The following is a 17,304-nucleotide window of genomic DNA, read 5'->3' as shown; positions in this document are numbered from 1 at the left end:
GTCCAGGAAAGCAGAAAATGAACGTGAGGACAGGAGGGATGAACGAGATGAGAGGTGGCAGGAGCAAGAAGAGAGGTGGCGGGAGCAAGATGAGAGATGGCGGCAGTGCAATGAGAGGAGGCAGGATGCAATGCTGAGGCTATTGGGGGATCAAACTGATATGCTCCGGTGTCTGGTGAATCTGCAGGAAAGGCAGCAGGAGCACAGACCGTCCCTGCTGCCCCTGTGTAACCACCTACCCTCCTCCCCAAGTTCCATAGCCTCCTCACCCAGACACCCAAGAACGCAGGGTGGGGGAGGAGGGAGGCTACGGGCACCCAGTCACTCCACCCCAGAGTATTGCCCAAACAACAGAAGGCTGGCATTCAATAAGTTGCTACTTTGGCAGTTATCCCCCTATTTGTGTGATGAATTAATAAAGAATGCATGATTTTGAAACAATAATGACTTTATTGCCTCTGCAAGTGGTGATCGAAGGGGGGAGGGCGGTTGGCTTACAGGGAAGTAGAGTGATCCAAGGGGGCGGGTTTCATCAAGGAGAAACAAACAGAACTGTTACACCATAGCCTGGCCAGTCATGAAACTGGTTTTCAAAGCTTCTCTGATGCGCAGCGCGCCCTGCTGTGCTCTTCTAATCACCCTGGCTGCGCGTAATCAGCAGCCAGGCGATTTGCCTCAACCTCCCACTCCACCATAAACATCTCCCCCTTACTCTCACAGATATTGTGGAGCACACAGCAAGTGGCAATAACAATTGGAATATTGGTTTCACTGAGGTCTAACCGAGTCAGTAAACTGCGCCAGCACGCTTTTAAACGTCCAAATGCACATTCTACCACCATTCTGCACTTGCTCAGCCTATAGTTGAACAGCTCCTTACTACTGTCCAGGGTGCCTGTGTATGGCTTCATGAGTCATGGCATTAAGGGGTAGGCGTATTTTCTGGTCTGGGAAGTAAGTCCCTTCCTGCAGCTGTTCAAACAGACAAGAGTTCCTGAATATGCAAGTGTCATGTACCTTTCCCGGCCATCCCACGTCGATGTCGGTGAAACGTCCCTTGTGATCCACCAGTGCTTGCAGCATCATTGAAAAGTACCCCTTGCAGTTTATGTACTGGTGTCCAAGGTGGTCCGGTCCCAAGCTAGGGATATGCATTCCGTCTATCGCCTCACCACAGTTAGGGAATCCCATTGCAGCAAAGCCATCCACTATGAGCTGCACATTTCCCAGAGTCACTACCCTTGATAGCAGCAGCTCAGTGATTGCGTTGGCTACTTGGATCACAGCAGCCCCCACAGTAGATTTACCCACTCCAAATTGATTATCGACTGACTGGTAGCTGTCTGGTGTTGCAAGCTTCCACAGGGCTATCGCCACTCGCTTCTCAACTGTGAGGGCTGCTCTCATCTTGGTATTCTTGCACTTCAGGACAGGGGAAAGCAAGTCACAAAGTTCCATGAAAGTGCCCTTACGCATGCGAAAGTTTTGCAGCCACTGGGAATCGTCTATGCGGTCTCACCAGTCTGTGCTTGTTTCCCGGGCCCAGAATTGGCGTTCCATGGCATGAACCTGCCCCATTACCACCATGATGTCCAAATTGCCAGGGCCCGTGCTTTGAGAGAAGTCTGTGTCCATGTCCTCATCACTATCGTGATCGTGCTGTCATCGTCTCCTCGCCTGCTTTTGCAGGTTCTGGTTCTGCACATACCGCAGGATAATGCACGAGGTGTTTACAATGCTCACAACAGCAACGGTGAGCTGAGCGGGCTCCATGCTTGCCGTGGTATGGTGTCAGCAGGAGAGCAGAGATGCAGCGGAAGCGGTGGATGACGACGGATGCCACGAGAATAGATATTTATAAAGAACGACGAGAGGACCTGCGAGGTCGATTCATGGCACCAGGAGAGCAGGAGAGCAGAGTTGCAGCGGAAGTGGTGGTTGGATGACGACAGTTAGCAGTCCTACAGTAGGACTCCTACTGCACCATCTGCTGAAAGCAGTATGGCGTCTGCACGGAAAAAAGGCACGAAACGATTGTCTGCCTTTGCTTTCACGGAGGGAGGGGCGACTGACGACATGTACCCAAAACCACCTGCGACAATGTTTTTGCCCCATCAGGCATTGGGAGCTCAACCCATAATTCCAATGGGCAGCGGAGACTGCGGGAACTGTGGGATAGCTACCCACAGTGCAATGCTCCGAAAGTCGACGCTAGCCTTGGTAGTGTGGACGCACACCGCCGACTTAATGCACTTAGTGGGGACACACACAATCGACTGTATAAAATCGCTTCCTAAAAATTGACTTCTATAAATTCGACCTAATTTTGTAGTGTAGACATATTCTTTGAGTAGATTAGGTGGACATTTTTAGGACTCTTTAGGCAGCAAAACAGCTTATCTTGGCAAGTAAGAAAGAATCTAAAGAACGTTCTGTAGAGGAGCTATCAGATGATCCATATGGGAACTGTTCATGATAATAATATTGTCCTTGAAAGTTTAATTATATTTTCTACTACCTTTCTTGCTCTGCTGTTAATCTTATTTATATTAATGGTGTCTTATATGAGGCTCAAGCTGTTGGCCTGCTTGTTTCATTCAAGTACAATGATATAATGAGGACATGTTTTATTTCAGTTTTTTTAGGTGTTGGTTCATGTTGCTGTTGAAGTTAATAGCTCCTTTTAGTTCATATTCATGTTGACTTTGGGTTAGGCTCCTCTACCTGAGCCATTCTTGGCACATCACATAGATTGATAGGCTCTTGGCATCTAAATGTTTTGGAGGAAATTCCAGAATCTGCCTGGTTTCATGTTGGGTGGATCCATTCCAACCTTTCATGCTAATTATTTGTCCTTTTTTCTTTTACAGGAAGGTGTAGTTTTTCTAGGCCTTACATGCACAGTGTTATGACTAAAGAAAACTATTTAATTGCTCCCTATAGGCTATCCAATGTTTAACAGCTAAACAATTCAGTTCAAAATGTTCTACAACTTCATGTATACTTTTTGTGTGGGCTTGTTATCTTTCCAATAACTCCCCACAGTTAGGATGCTGGCAAACATGTGGTTCAGTTGGCAGGAAGTCTGTATACTTAATATTAAAGAGTACATTTTCAAGAACAGGCTCAAAATGTGCCCCTGCAATTTTGCTCATGCAAACCTCCTCAAGCAGAAATTACACAGCTAAAACAAAGAGATGCGTAAGCAGGTGAACTGCATATGCAGTTGCTGTTCAAATTCAAATTCAGGTTTTTGAATACACAGAATAGCAGGTGAAAACTATGGGACTGGATTGAGGTATCTTTGAAAATTTGGCTCAAGCGAGTGAGTCCATCCTTTTCTTGATTGAAGTGCCAACTTGTAGTAGTTGGTGCCTAGTTATTCTTCTTCCGCCATGTATCACACTGTATTTCGGTTGTCTCACCTATTTCCTCTCTCTCTCCACTGTCCATTCTGAGCCTTTTTCTCTCTGTGTTCTTTTCCCCCCTGTATATTTCTAGTAGTTTTGTCTTCTATCCTTCATTTTTGTTTTTGTCCTTTACCTTGTTTTTTCATGCTAGCCCTTTCATTCCACTCTGTCCTCCTCTTGTCTCCAAGTTCCCCCACTTCAGTCTGCCATTCTTCCCCTCCCTCTCTGCTGCCACTGCTATATGGTCTCTCTCAGGCCTTATTTCACTGCTAATAAAGGTATACTTTTTACCTCAGGGTAGCTAACATGTAGGAGCTATCCTAAAATAAAAGAGACCAGGCACTTTAGCTTTACTGAGGTAAACTAGATGAAGTCAATTCTATATCCCCAATTCTATATCACTCAACTAATTTACCTCATGGTAAAACTAAAGTACCTTGTCTTCACTGTGCATTTACTGCAGGATAGCTCATATCAGCGTTTCTCAAATGAGGCCACTGTGGCTGACGTGGCTACCAGGACATTTTTTTGCTGCCACAACTGCCTCCAAAGCCTGGGCGGAGATTGGGGGCAAAACAACAGCCTCTCCCTCCAGCACTCCGCTGTTGCTCCAGAATAGCTGTTACCAAGGGCCGCGAGATACGCTGCCTTGGTGTTTGTGCTGGCATCGCCAGCAGGGATTGGTGCCCTGCACCGCGCAGCCTCCCTGGGGGCTCCAGGCAACACGTCTGGATACACGTGGGGCTGGTGTGTGCAGCGCTGGAGGCGGCTATGGTGTTTGGTTGCTGGGACACTCCCTTGGCAGCTCACACACTCCCACTTGGCCAGGGCACTGGGAGCCTGGGATTCCACAGGCAGCCAGTGAGTTCCAGACCCACCTTCCCCGGGGCGGGCTCTTGCTGAAGGGCCAAGGGCGGCGGAGGCAGGGACAGAGACAGGGGTTTGTCAGAGCAGCCACCAGCAAGAATTGGTGGCCACACTCTGAGGCCACCACAAAATTTGTTGTGGGAACCCCTGGCTCATATGCATTTGTGACCCTAGAAACCCCTTGTTTTCATACCCTCCACACTACTGCAATAATATTTGTGCAAAATATGCCTTGTGAGGTACAATATGAAAGCTAATAACATGCTGGTTATTGATATAATTTTACAATGCATATGCTAACATTATATGTAATGTTAAGAATTCCGTCTGCATGATGTTACTAGAACATGTTTAAGACCAGACAGCCTAGCCTAGGTAAAAGGTGATAAACTGATCTGTCCTAGACAAAAGAATGTGGGTTTACCTCAATTCACATGTTTCAGAGTAGCAGCCGTGTTAGTCTGTATCCGCAAAAAGAACAGGAGTACTTGTGGCACCTTAGAGACTGACAAATTTATTAGAGCATAAGCTTTCATGGACTACAGCCCACTTATGCATCCGAAGAAGTGGGCTGTAGTCCACGAAAGCTTATGCTCTAATAAATTTGTTAGTCTCTAAGGTGCCACAAGTACTCCTGTTCTTTTTGCTCAATTCACATATTAGCAATAAACAAAGCCATTGAGCTAAACCAGCAGGGTTTAACCCAGTGGTTCTCAAACTTTTGTACTGGTGACCCCTTCCACATAGCAAGCCTCTGAGTGCGACCCCCTCCCTTAAAAATTAAAAACACTTTTAAATATATTTAACACCATTATAAATACTGGAGGCAAAGCTGAGTTTGGGGTGGAGGCTGACAGCTTGCTACCCCCCATGTAATAACCTCAAGACCCCCTGAAGGGTCCCAACCCCCAGTTTGAGAACCCCTGGTTTAACCTGATCCTGAACTCAAGAAACAGAGAATGAACACAGCCTGTGCACCCCAGAGAGACACAGGAGACTGAATCCCCAGTATGACAAAGGCATCTTTTTGGGGATATAAGGAAGAGAGAGAGAGACTCCATCTTGATCCTTCACCTTAGGAGACAATGAAACTAAAGATTTGATCTCTGTGATGGATCCTGGCCAGTAAAAGGCTGGAAAGGAGATTGGGGGTGAGAGAAACCATCGTAAACAAAGATTATCTTGCTAGATTAAGTTTTAGTCTTCTAGATGTGTGTTTTCACTTTTGTTTGCTTGTAACCATTTCTACCTTTCCCCCTTGTACTTGGCGTCACTTAATACAAGCTCTTTTGTTAATAAACTTGTTTTGCTTTCATTATCAATCAGTACTGGGTAAATTCAGTAAAGTGTGTGCTTCCAGAAAGCTAACAGGCTGGACTGTTTTACTGTCTCTGTAAAGGCAGCAAACCCAAGGCTTTCTCTGTGAGGGTCCACGAGAGGGACTGGTTCCTGCAATAGGACAATTCTGGGGCAAATTTGGGGCTGGAAGGGTCCTAAGGTCGGCCTGCAAGGACTAACCAAGTTGGAAAAAGTCCAGGTGAGACTTGTGGGCTGCTGGCAGACTGATAAGGTCAGAGCACTGGACCAAAGCTGCACAGCCACAAGGCACCCAGGGTTACAAGGCAAATGGTGGCCGAACCCCTCACTGGCCTGTGTGAACCCCCAAATGTCACAGCATTAGGTATCCTGAGGTAAAAAACACACTTTTTTAAGGAGTGAAAACAAAGCCTCTCTTTCCCTGAATTGCTAGTGCTACAGGGCTCTTTGCAGTATGTCTCTTGTCACAAACACTATGGGGATCACCCTCAACTAGCATTACTCAAGGGAGGGGAAGAATAAGCATAGCTTAAAGGAGGTTTGGAATATGAGAAGTATTCCTAGGGGAGATGGGTTAGTGGGCAAAGTGCAGGTGAGTCAGTCAAAGATACATAATAAATGCAATTTATCATATTACCACATCTGTGATGGGTAGGCGTGTGTATAAATAAATATGTTCACTTGTCATTCAAAGGGAACATTTAATAAAGTAAAATACAGTCTAAAATATTTCTACCTCATCTGACCTGTATATTATATTATACTTGAAAAATTCATTTCTATGTCCATGTTATTTAACAAGAAAAATAAATCACTTTCCTTCAATAATGGAAAGCAGAGAATAACGCACTTTTCAAATGAGAGAGATTAATTCAAGATTGTGCAACCTTATGATATTTCTGGCAACAATGGTTTAAACACAGTAAGTAGGCTGTATTCTGAAAACAGGATCTGTTTTCCAGCTAAAGAGCATTACTTCAAAAAGAGTTTTTCTTTGAGGACCCAGTTCAGCAAGGAATTTAAACAAGTGCTTAACTTTAAGCATATGAGTGAATAGTCCCACGAACTCAGTGGGACTAAAGTGTGTACATAAAGCTAAGCACATGTGTAAGAGCTTTCCTGAACAGAGTTGAATTTAAGCATGCACTAAGGTTTGAAGGTAAGCACATACTATTTTTTTTTCTGGAATGCCTTAATGCTTAAATTAGATATGTGCTTGCATAGCTTGCTGAACCGGTACTTAAATGTTTGAAATGAATTGCTTGTGAAAGGTGGCTGATCGATGGAGCTGAAGGCTGAAGTCTTCCATCCACAGAACACAGACAATATAGAAAGTAGCAGTATAATCATCCCCACACTGCTAGTTTACCTCATCCTTCTCTGAAGGGACCCTCTCAAGAGAGAGAAGACAGTTAATTCTCCAGGCCCCTCTGCTGAGATTGCCAACTAGGTGCCAATAGTGTTGGGTGGTGGGTTTTGTGAAGCGGACATTTAGTTGAGTGGAACTGAGGAATATGGGGCCTTAAAAAGGGGGTTTAATACAGCAGGAAAATATCAGCTCTGACCTCAGTTATTTAATGAATTAGAAAGTCTTGTTTCCGGAGGAAGGACTCTTTCAGTTTGTAATTAGCTCTAGTCAGAAATGTTTTGGCATGCAAATTACATCTAGCCGCTGTAGCCATAAATCGTTCAGGATTTAATTAGTAGCAATTCTTCTGATTTCATAAAGCTTCTCACATTTCAGCCTGTACTCTCTTTTCCTGCACACAAAACCTGCAATTCAATGGATTGGCCAGAGCTCACTGTAGCAGCAATTTTAGCCAAGCCTGTGAAACAATGTTCTGTCACTCCTTACTAATTGCTGTCCAGTACTATCCCACTGCCATGCACAGAGCCGGCCTAGCAATTATAGGGAGGGTTAATGAGATGGTTTTTTGGGATGCACCTCAAACATAGACCCAATTTACTTAGATTGTAAGCTTTTTGGAGGCAGGGACTGTCTTTTTTTTGGTCTGTGTTTGTACAGCCCCTAGCACAATAGGGTCCTGGTTCATGACTGGGGGTGCTAAGTGCTACGATAATACAAATAATAATTAATACATGTGTGTATGGGGAGAGGAGGTTGTTGCCAACTTCCTACTGCAGAAATAGAGCCCAGCTGCTTGTACCTTTCATCCCTGATCATTGGTTTTCATGACTTTATGTTTTCAAGGCTGTCTCCTCAATAAAAAGAGCTAGTCAGGACTTGCATTTTAAATAGTGTGAAATCTCTGCTTTCAGTTTATCAAACCAGGATGGCTCATGCTTTGCAGAGCCCAAAGGTCACTCTGGGGAGAGGAATTGACTGGGGGAAACAATGCAATTCAGGAGCACATTAATGCTGGAAATTCCAAAAGAAGGACAATAACATGGCAATTTATGCAGGAGCATATTACATGGGGCCCAGCTTGTGCATCAGAAGACACTCAGCTATGTTGCTAACTGTAGCAAATACATAGAATACATTGTGTTCATAAAACATATTCCTGATACCTTTCAGTTTCAGATCCAAGTACGTGAGTAAACAAAGCATGGATGCAATCTGCCCATTCAACTCAACAGGATGTCAACTCTGAAGCCTAATGAGATGTTTTAAACATTATAATTGTTAACTATTTTACTGCTAATTATTTCAGCAGAAACTTCTCCACAGTGGTTGGATGTAGCAGCAGGCATTTGGACAAGCTGCAGTGGGAGAGGCTATGACTGCTGGGGTGGGAAGGGAAAAATTCAATTCATTCCCCTTCTCTGCAACTTCCAAGAGTAAAGTCAACTCCAGTAGCCAAAAGAGGAAGGGAAAGAGAAGATGTATCCCCTCCCCATATCAAAAGTCTCTCCTGCCTTTTGGTGGCAAATTCACATCTAATGTACTGCATGAGCCACACAAAACAGCATAGGCAATAGGAAGCTATTTTCATATTTCTGATCTCATACATCTTGGACAGTGCTGCAATTCAAATGCAAAATCCAGCACTCTGAGACATGGTGCAGATTTGTGCCAGTCCCAAAGCCTAACCTTCATCAGGTGTCTACAGCAAAATCAGCATCAAGATTGATTCCACCTGCTGGAGACAGCGAACAACGGTGCTGATGCAGCAAACAAGTTCTTTTCCTATCTCTGTCTGCTGCTAGGAGGAGGCAAAAAACAAAGACACCTAGGCTAGTACAGGAAACCACTCCTTTAAATTTGTAGTCACTGGAAGAAGTAGTTGTAACCCCACAAATTCTCAAGCTGGTCTCCTGCTAGTGAAAGCCTTTATACATTAATGAAACACATTACTGCATAGCTAGCATCCATATAGTTGAGTTTGTAACCTGGGTTTACAGCAAGAGCAGTTAACCAGGTGCTCTCACCTCAAAAAGTGGAAATTCTGACTTTATAATTAAATTCAGAGGGAGAACAGATCAAAGAGGACGTGTCTGGAAAATAAACAGGTAGGAGTGTGGATTGGACTTCCTCCTCTCAGTAGTTCTGCTTGGATTGCAATGACAGTATTTTTTGAAGGGAAACATATTGAAATACATGTATAACCAACTGAAAACAAGAAACAATAGCTTTTAGAACTAGGGATGTGCAAACTGAATCACATAAAAGGGAAACTGGCCCCCAATTTTTGCCCATCTCAAACGGTTTTTGAGGTTCAAAAAGTTTGGTTAATGACTCGTCATCTCTTTCCCTCTCCAACTCCCAGCACTGAGAGGGGTGGAAGGGGATTCCAAATGGCTGCTGCTCTCTTCCTGCCTTTAAATAACACCAGTTATCTCCTGCCGGTACTGTGGATCTCTCTCTTCTCACAACTTTCTTAAGTTTTCCCTTTTTCTTTCCCTTTTTACAGCTGTCCCATGAAACAATCTGATTGTGGGCATGCAGCAGTTCCTGGCAGTGTCTATACTATGCCCTGAGCATTAAGTATTTTTTCCAGTTTGTTCATGGTGAGAAGTGCTCCAAGAGTGCTCCATGTCTATGTGCATGCAAATAATTAGTTAATACATAAATTACTAGTAGATGATATTCAAAAATAGGTAGCATGGTCCCTGGGTTTTGTAGGAGCAATAAGACTTGTGTACTGTAAATTGCTTCCCTTTACATAGCTCTGTACGTCAGCTCTTGACAAGAAGTGCTCTTGAATTTGCAGCAAAATGGTTGAAGGTTTCCTTTATTACATTGAATTAGGATGATCAGATGTCCTGATTTTATAGGGACAGTCCTGATTTTTGGGTCTTTTTCTTATATAGGCTCCTATTACCCCCCGCTCCCATCCTGATTTTTCACATTTGCTGTCTGGTCACCCTACATTGAATGATCCCTGAATTGCTGGTATTTTAATGTCTAGCAATTTCCTAGATTCTGGTTGCATTAAACTATTCATGATTTCTGGAAATTAAAAGTGTATAATTAATAATGGGTATAATTACAATGGTGTATGTGTATTCTTTGAGCTGCCTGCAGTGATTTGTACTTTTACTTCTTTAGGGGGTGTTCTCCTCTCAGTGCACAGAGGGCTACATGTGGAAATCCCTCACACCAAGAGGACAACATACCCCTTACTATGTAAGCCACAAGCTTTTTGATGATTATTAATGAATAAACGATTTAGGGTCAAGTTCTTCCCTTAGCAACATGCCCACAACTCCCACTTACCTCAGTGGGAATTGAGCACACATATCCAAGGTCATAATTAGGTTGTTGGTGCTTCAGGAAATGTATGTGTATGATCAATAAGGGAGAATAGATGTAATCTGTGTAAAAGTACATTTTAGTATCTTACCTTGAACATTTCAGCTAGGGGCTATCTATTATGCACCAACCCTTCTTTCAAGTACTTTCATGTGTTAATAAGAGTAATTTATGAATTTAGGAGTGTTTGTTGACCTGAAGCTTCCTTGCACTCTCTATGGTAACCTATGTTTTGGCACAATGCTTTATTTTCCTTTGGCTAATAAATTTTCTCTATTACATCTTGTTCCCATTCACATGTTACTAGGAATTAAAAAAAAAGAAAAGAACAGAACATGTTAGAAAAGACAATGCTGTATACAGAAAGAAACTGCTACAAACTTCTGGATTGGCTGAGCCCAGTTACAGTATTTTAAAAATATCTGGCACCATGAATTTTTAAGCAAAATTGTGCCTCACTAAATTGAGCTCAACAAGTTCTCATTTCTATTATGATGCTTTTGATAATCTTAGTGCAAAAAGGAAGTGACTTTCAATATATATTTGCCATACAATGTAGAAACATGTTAAAGATAATTAAAATGCAGTTGCACAGATATTTCTTTTCTATCTGGATAATGATGTCACCATAGTATATTACCTCCTCACAGTCACAAATGGATTGTCTTGTCAGAACACCCCTATAATACAGGGAAGTATTAGCTTAATTTTACAGGTGGGGAACTGAGGAACAGGTTAGATTAAGTGATTTGCCCAAGGTCACACACAATACCTGAGGCAGGGACTGAACACACATCTCCCATATCCCAGTGTCCTACCCCACTAGACCATCCTTCCTCCCTCCCCATTGTTATGTGTATCATATATACAGTACCTACTTCTATGTTCCTTGTACCCCCAAAGCTCCTGTTGAAATCAATGGAAATTTTGGGTTGCAAGGACTGCAGGATTGGGCCCACAAGTTCTAAGTATTTGTCTTCTTATATATCTTTTGACTTGGCATTTTTTCTTTAAAAAAAAAAAAAAAAAAAAGAGGCCTGATATTGCTCCGCCCAAGATCCAGGACAGGATTCTTATTTCAATGGGAGCAGGTCTGAAATCAGTAGCTGACTGTGTTGTAAACACAGCTGTAACCATGTTAGCCAGCGTCCCTGTGTTCTCTTGAGGCTGTAGGCAGAGTGGGAGAACAGCACCAAAGGCACAACATTTTCCCTTTCAGCTTTTTAGGGCGTTCACTTACAAGACCCTTTGATCCAGTTTTGATTTTAATTCTGTTCATTCATCCACTCTTACTCCCCACCCCTTCACAAAATAGGATTTAACTTTCTTCCGTCAATTCGGATGCTTTGATATGTATGCAGACACAAGCGATATAATCACGTGTACATCTGTAGATATAGACATTCACACACACTTCTAAATCAAAATATCTGTCTAGGTTTTATACCATGCATCTCACCATGATCCCTGGGTATCTAAGTTAAATACTATTGTCAATATGGAGTTTGAATAGTCCTGCTTGAAATGAAAATCTTTGCTTTTTTCTGAATACAATGTTCAAATATTTCTGGAGTTTGTCCCCTTTCCTCCAGTGATTAATTTGTGCCAGGGCTGAGCCCTGGCACCTCGAGGCTTGGCAGTTCGTAGCCCCGGCACCTCTGGGCTTGCTGCATCAGTTATGAATATAAAAAAAAATTACTTGAGCCCAGGCACCTCTTTGATTACAAATTAAGCCCTGCATTCCTCCCTCAGATCTGAACTGACTCTACTCTTGGAACACATGAAGGGTAGGATTTTCAAAAGCACTCAGTGCTAGCTTAACTCTGCTCCTGTTGAAGTCAGTGGGACCATGACCTTCAAGAGGTAGAGTTAGGCTAATGCTTCTGGTGTCCCACTGAAGATGTATGGGGTATAAAAACTCAGGCTTCAAGGCATAAGCCCAACATCTGATTAATGGAAGCTAGAAAGAAATTTTTCTTGTGGGCAAGTTATTCCATAATGCCCTTCTGCAGGGTTTCTTACACCTTCCTTTGAAGCAGTTGGTGCTGGCCAATGTTGGAGACAGAATACTGGACTAGAAGGACCACTGGTCTGACCTATGGCAATTCCTGCGTTCCCTTGTTAAAGGCATAGGAAGCTAAACTGCACTGGTAAGCATGACTTTGAGCATTCCCATCAACTCAGATGGGCCAAATCCTCAGAGGCCCTGACCCCTTGCCACTCCTGCTCAAGTAGTGCCTTTGGAGTTGGCCCTCAGAGGGGCTCATTCCAAGAAGCAGAAGTGGCAGTGCAGAATCGATAAAGGGGCTCCGCAACTCAAAGAATCAGGGCAATAACATCTCAAACTTTGGAACAAGAACAGCTTTAGATCTCATTTTCATCCTTCGGGGCTGGGGAAACTAAACAATAACAGAACATTCAGCATGGCCTAGAGCAGTGTTTCCCAAACGTGGGACGCCACTTGTGTAGGGAAAGCCCCTGGCAGGCCGGGCCAGTTTGTTTACCTGCCCCGTCCGCAGGTCCAGCCGATCGCGGCTCCCACTGGCCACGGTTCACTGCTCCAGGCCAATGGGGGCTGCTGGAAATGGCGCGGGCCAAGGGATGTGCTGGCCACCACTTCCTGCAGCTCCCATTGGCCAGGAGCAGCAAACCGCGGCCAGTGGGAGCCACGAAAGGCCGGACCTGCGGATGCGGCAGGTAAACAAACCGGCCTGGCCTGCCAGGGGCTTTCCCTACACAAGCAGCATCCCAAGTTTGGGAAACACTGGCCTAGAGGATTCTTAGCTTGTATTTATGTATGAGAGAATATGCTTTTTGCATCTGTTTTTAATTCTTAAAGTGTTATGTATTTTATCTGGGCCCCATTTGAATCAAGCCTCTGAAAATCAGTCAATCGGCTTTACAAGTTTAGGGAGAATTTAGAATAGTTCTATAATAGTGTCAGTTCTAAGCTGCTTCTTGTAATGAGTTACTTATCAACTCTATTCAATGGGATGCAAGGTCACCAAAACCTAGAAAAGATTCTAATTAATTCAGTACCCAACACCACTGGCAGTTTGACCCAGTACTGAACGACTGAATGGTGATGAAATCCTGGCTCCATTGGAAGTTTTGCCATTGACTTCGGTGGGGGCAGCATTTCACCTCAGGTAATTTCTTCCCTGATGTAAACTAAAAGGTTCTCATGTCTGCACTATGAGGCAAAGAAAGAAATTGTAGGATTCAAAGGTCTTAGGGCTGATCTGCACGCAAAGTCAAACAAAGATAACAACAGGTGTAAATTAAAACTAATTTAATTATTGTGCTGCAAGTCAGTGTGCAGGTACTCTTATTTTCTAATAAAAATAGCAAAAATTAATTGAGCCCAAATCATTTTGTTATTGACTTTAGCTAAATTGACTGTAGCCTTTTTTGTTCTGCCATTAGTGTAGCCACACACAGAGGTGCACTGACCACAACAAAATCAGTTTTAGGAAATCAATTTCATTACATTGGTGCAAGTTTGCATGTAGACCAGGGGTTCCCAGACTTTTTGCTGGCATGACACTATTTTAATGAATTATTTTCTCCCAGAATCCCAGACAGCATGGAGGATGCCATTTTGAAGAGCAAAATGGCATCCTCCATACAACATGACCTCGCATGCACTGCCGATTTGTAGTACCACCAGAAGATCTGAACCATTTGCATAAAAATAATCATAAGCTTTTATCTGCTTTATTGGTATTGATTTTTTACTGAGTTTTTGTATAAGCACTGAATATAATTTTCAGCTAATACACTTTTTAATAGTACATATAAAGCTAAATAGAAATATTGGCTTGCAGACAAATGGTTTTGTAGAATAATTATTGATCCCCTCTTAATGTTGTAAGTATTTCTCACTAGTGGATGAAATATACCTCTGTGCAGAGGGCCACCACAAATTCTATGCATCAGTTAAATCCCACTGAACCCCTCAATACAGGGCTTCAGTGGGACTCGACTGGTGCACAGATCTTGTGCTAGTCCTCAGAGTGAAATTCTCTCCAAACATCTTGAATGTCACCCACTGAATATCTTTCATTTATTCAATGGTTTGTACTAGCCTTAAGCACTCACATAGCTACAGTTTAAGGTTATCTAACTTAAAGGCAGCTGCAATAATATACTTTAAATGGTCTATTTCCTGCCATGCCTCAGCTGAGTTGATGAGTTTGTTATTGACCGGTTATTATTTATTATTTACAGTAGCACCCACTGCTTGCCTTCTTTCTATACATTTGAAAAGGGTATAGTCCCTATAGGAATTTCACAGTCTAAGGACAAATACTATTATTTATTTGTATTACAGTAGCATCTATAGACCCCTATTATGGACCCGGACTCAGTTTTGCTAGGAGCTATACAAACACTGAACAAAGAGATGGACCATGCCCAAGACATTACAATTCAAGTATAAGACAAGAGCCAACAGTGAGTACAGACAGACAGGGAGCACAGGGCAAGGATAAGACAAGCATTATAAGCAGCTGTCACAGCACATTGGCTGCCTAATCATTGTCAGAAGCAGACAGAGGTTAGGGGGAAAGGGAAAGCAAACAGGGATATTTACTACAAGTTAATTAGATTCACAACAGACATCAGGAGTAGAACTTTTAAAACTATTGCTGGACCATTTTCTAGATTGCAAATGTTATATCTCAGCTACACTTCTGATGTAATTTTTGTTCTTCAGCCTGGACACTTTGTGTTTTTTAAAAATACTAGTTCTCATTAACAGCTGATCAGATGCTATTCCAAAGAACAGTGGATCTTGCATATCAACTTTTCTATCTGTTTTCTACATTTCCACATTTCTTTTAAGAAGGCTGTATAAACACACTAAAACTTACCAAATTGAGGGGCATGGCCCACTTCTGTAGAGCAGATGTCCTTCTCATGTGCTGATCTGCCATATGTGGCAGAATAGATGTTAAGAAACTTTGACTCTTTACAGTGGAGTTTCAGTTCTTCGTTTTCACACGCTGATTTGGTTTTATGTTCAGCTAAAATAGAAACCAATAACAATGCTATATTACGAGGTGGACTGTTAATGGTTAATTAATGAAATGTGGCATACCTACAAGGAGGAACTCAACCAAACAGCAAAGGGGAAAGTTAACTCCTTCAAGATTGTTCCCTCATTTTAAATTAATTAAAAAAATAATTTTCCCATTCTTCTCTCCCACTGGCTCATCCTCTATGGCCTGCTTTATAAAAATACTCCTTACAATAAATCTAATCTCTCTTTGCTTCTCCAAAGGACAGGGCCACATTCTCCACTGCTTCGTTGCTGAGTGGCTCAGCCCACACATTAATAATATAGATGGTCTGCATCACTTGGTGCCACAGCATACAGCTGAAGTGAGCGCCAAAGAATTCTAGGCACTGTGGTATAAGAATGGTTCGATTTCAAATGTTGGTCTCAGCCACAGTCATTTAACTCCAGTGAAGGCAATGGGTTTGCACAGGTCTGACTGAGAGCGGAGGTTAGCCCATTCTGTTAAACATCTTTCAAAATGGGTCATGAAAACAGGAAAAGGGGGTTACACAGCTGAAAAGGGGCAAAGGGAAACCTTATTGTTATCAGGGATGTTGATGTGAAGTACTAAGATCAGACTGGAGAGACGAAAACGTCATATCTATTCATAAAACAAACTTAATCGTTTCATCTGAAATACAAGAGACATAGCTTTGATTTCCTTGGGAATAATCCAGTTCCCCGCACTAGAGCAGACAGAAAGTAGTCACTTTTAAACATTCTTTGTATTGACTCGCTGATTATTAGTTGTTTAGAAGTGCAAATGGTGCTGCACAACAGGAAAGTTGTGTGAAGCAAACAAAAAATGTTCTGATCTGGGGGGCTAACAGCCTAAAACTATGTTCTGGGTTTGTACAGCACCTAGCACAATGGGATCCTGGTCCATGACTGAGGTTCCTAGAGGCTACCGCAATACAAATAATAAAGAAACCAGAAGCTGTTATACTACAGGACAAACCAACCCAGTTGCCTAGGATAAGAATATAATGAAGACTTTTGTAGCTATACCATACTAATAAAGAAAAAATAGCATTTCTAGTGAGACTAAAAACTACATGAAGCTGAAATCTAAGAATTAGGAAGAGTACTTAAGCACATGCTTGAAGACAATGGGTACACCTAAACAGGGATAAAAGACTCCTGGCATGGCTGCGGTTGGCCCAGATCAGCTGACTTGGGCTGCGAGGCTAAAAAGTGCTGTGTAGCCATTCGGATTCAGGCTCGAGCTGGAGTCCGAAGTCTAGGACCTTCCACCCTTGCAGTGTCCCAGAGCTTGGGTTCCAGTGTGAGCCCGAACAGCTACACAGCAATTTTTCAGCCCCGGTGCCTGAGTCAGCTGACCTGGACAGGTTATTTATCCCTGTCTAGACCCAGGGGCTTGACGTTATGCATATGCACAAGAGCTTTCCTGAATATAGGGATGTTTTCCAAAATCAGGCCTAAGAATGTTAATATCATACTGAGAAGTATAAATCTTATGTTGAGATAGATTAGATTGTTCGCACTCACCTTGAAACCTATTACTTAAAGCAATTCTGCAGACAGGAAACTCCATTAAATATACTTTTAGATAGATTTTGTAAAAGTGAAATCACAAAGTCAATCATATATATGAAATATCTGCGCTACAGTAGATGAAAAATATCAAGTGACTTTAAAAAAACAAAGAAAATCCCAATCCACTGAGATCCATAAAATGAAAATGCTTTTTAATGACAGACCTAAATATAATATCCAGGATACATACAAATATAACAGATAGAAATCCTAGAAAGTAAGTATGCAGGCACATGTTTATTTTTCTGAAGACAGGTTCACCTATTAATATCAGTGATGGGAGTCAATGTGTTGGTGCTATTTCACAGTTAGTGATTCCTTATCTGAGCTTCCTGTCCTTGACGTTGAGGTCCTACACAATTCAGTCTCTCTTC

The 17,304-nt window shown here is 42.5% G+C and overlaps 1 protein-coding gene across 5 annotated transcripts in view; it reads right to left on the bottom strand.

Annotated features, from left to right (window-relative positions):
* The window catches only part of EVA1C (eva-1 homolog C), a 70,759-nt gene that overhangs the window by 15,617 nt on the left and 37,838 nt on the right, over window positions 1-17,304 (bottom strand). For all 5 annotated transcript variants that reach the window (XM_034793714.1, XM_034793723.1, XM_034793686.1 and 2 more), the window contains one exon: window positions 15,186-15,338. In XM_034793714.1, coding sequence (XP_034649605.1) covers window positions 15,186-15,338 — 153 coding nt within the window. The remainder of the gene's footprint in view (window positions 1-15,185; window positions 15,339-17,304) is intronic.

Source organism: Trachemys scripta, chromosome 1 (assembly GCF_013100865.1).
Source record: "Trachemys scripta elegans isolate TJP31775 chromosome 1, CAS_Tse_1.0, whole genome shotgun sequence".
In the NCBI taxonomy this organism is placed as follows: Eukaryota; Metazoa; Chordata; order Testudines; family Emydidae; genus Trachemys; species Trachemys scripta.
The sequence above is the reverse complement of the archived record's forward strand: the minus strand, read 5'-3'. Positions and strand labels throughout refer to the sequence as shown.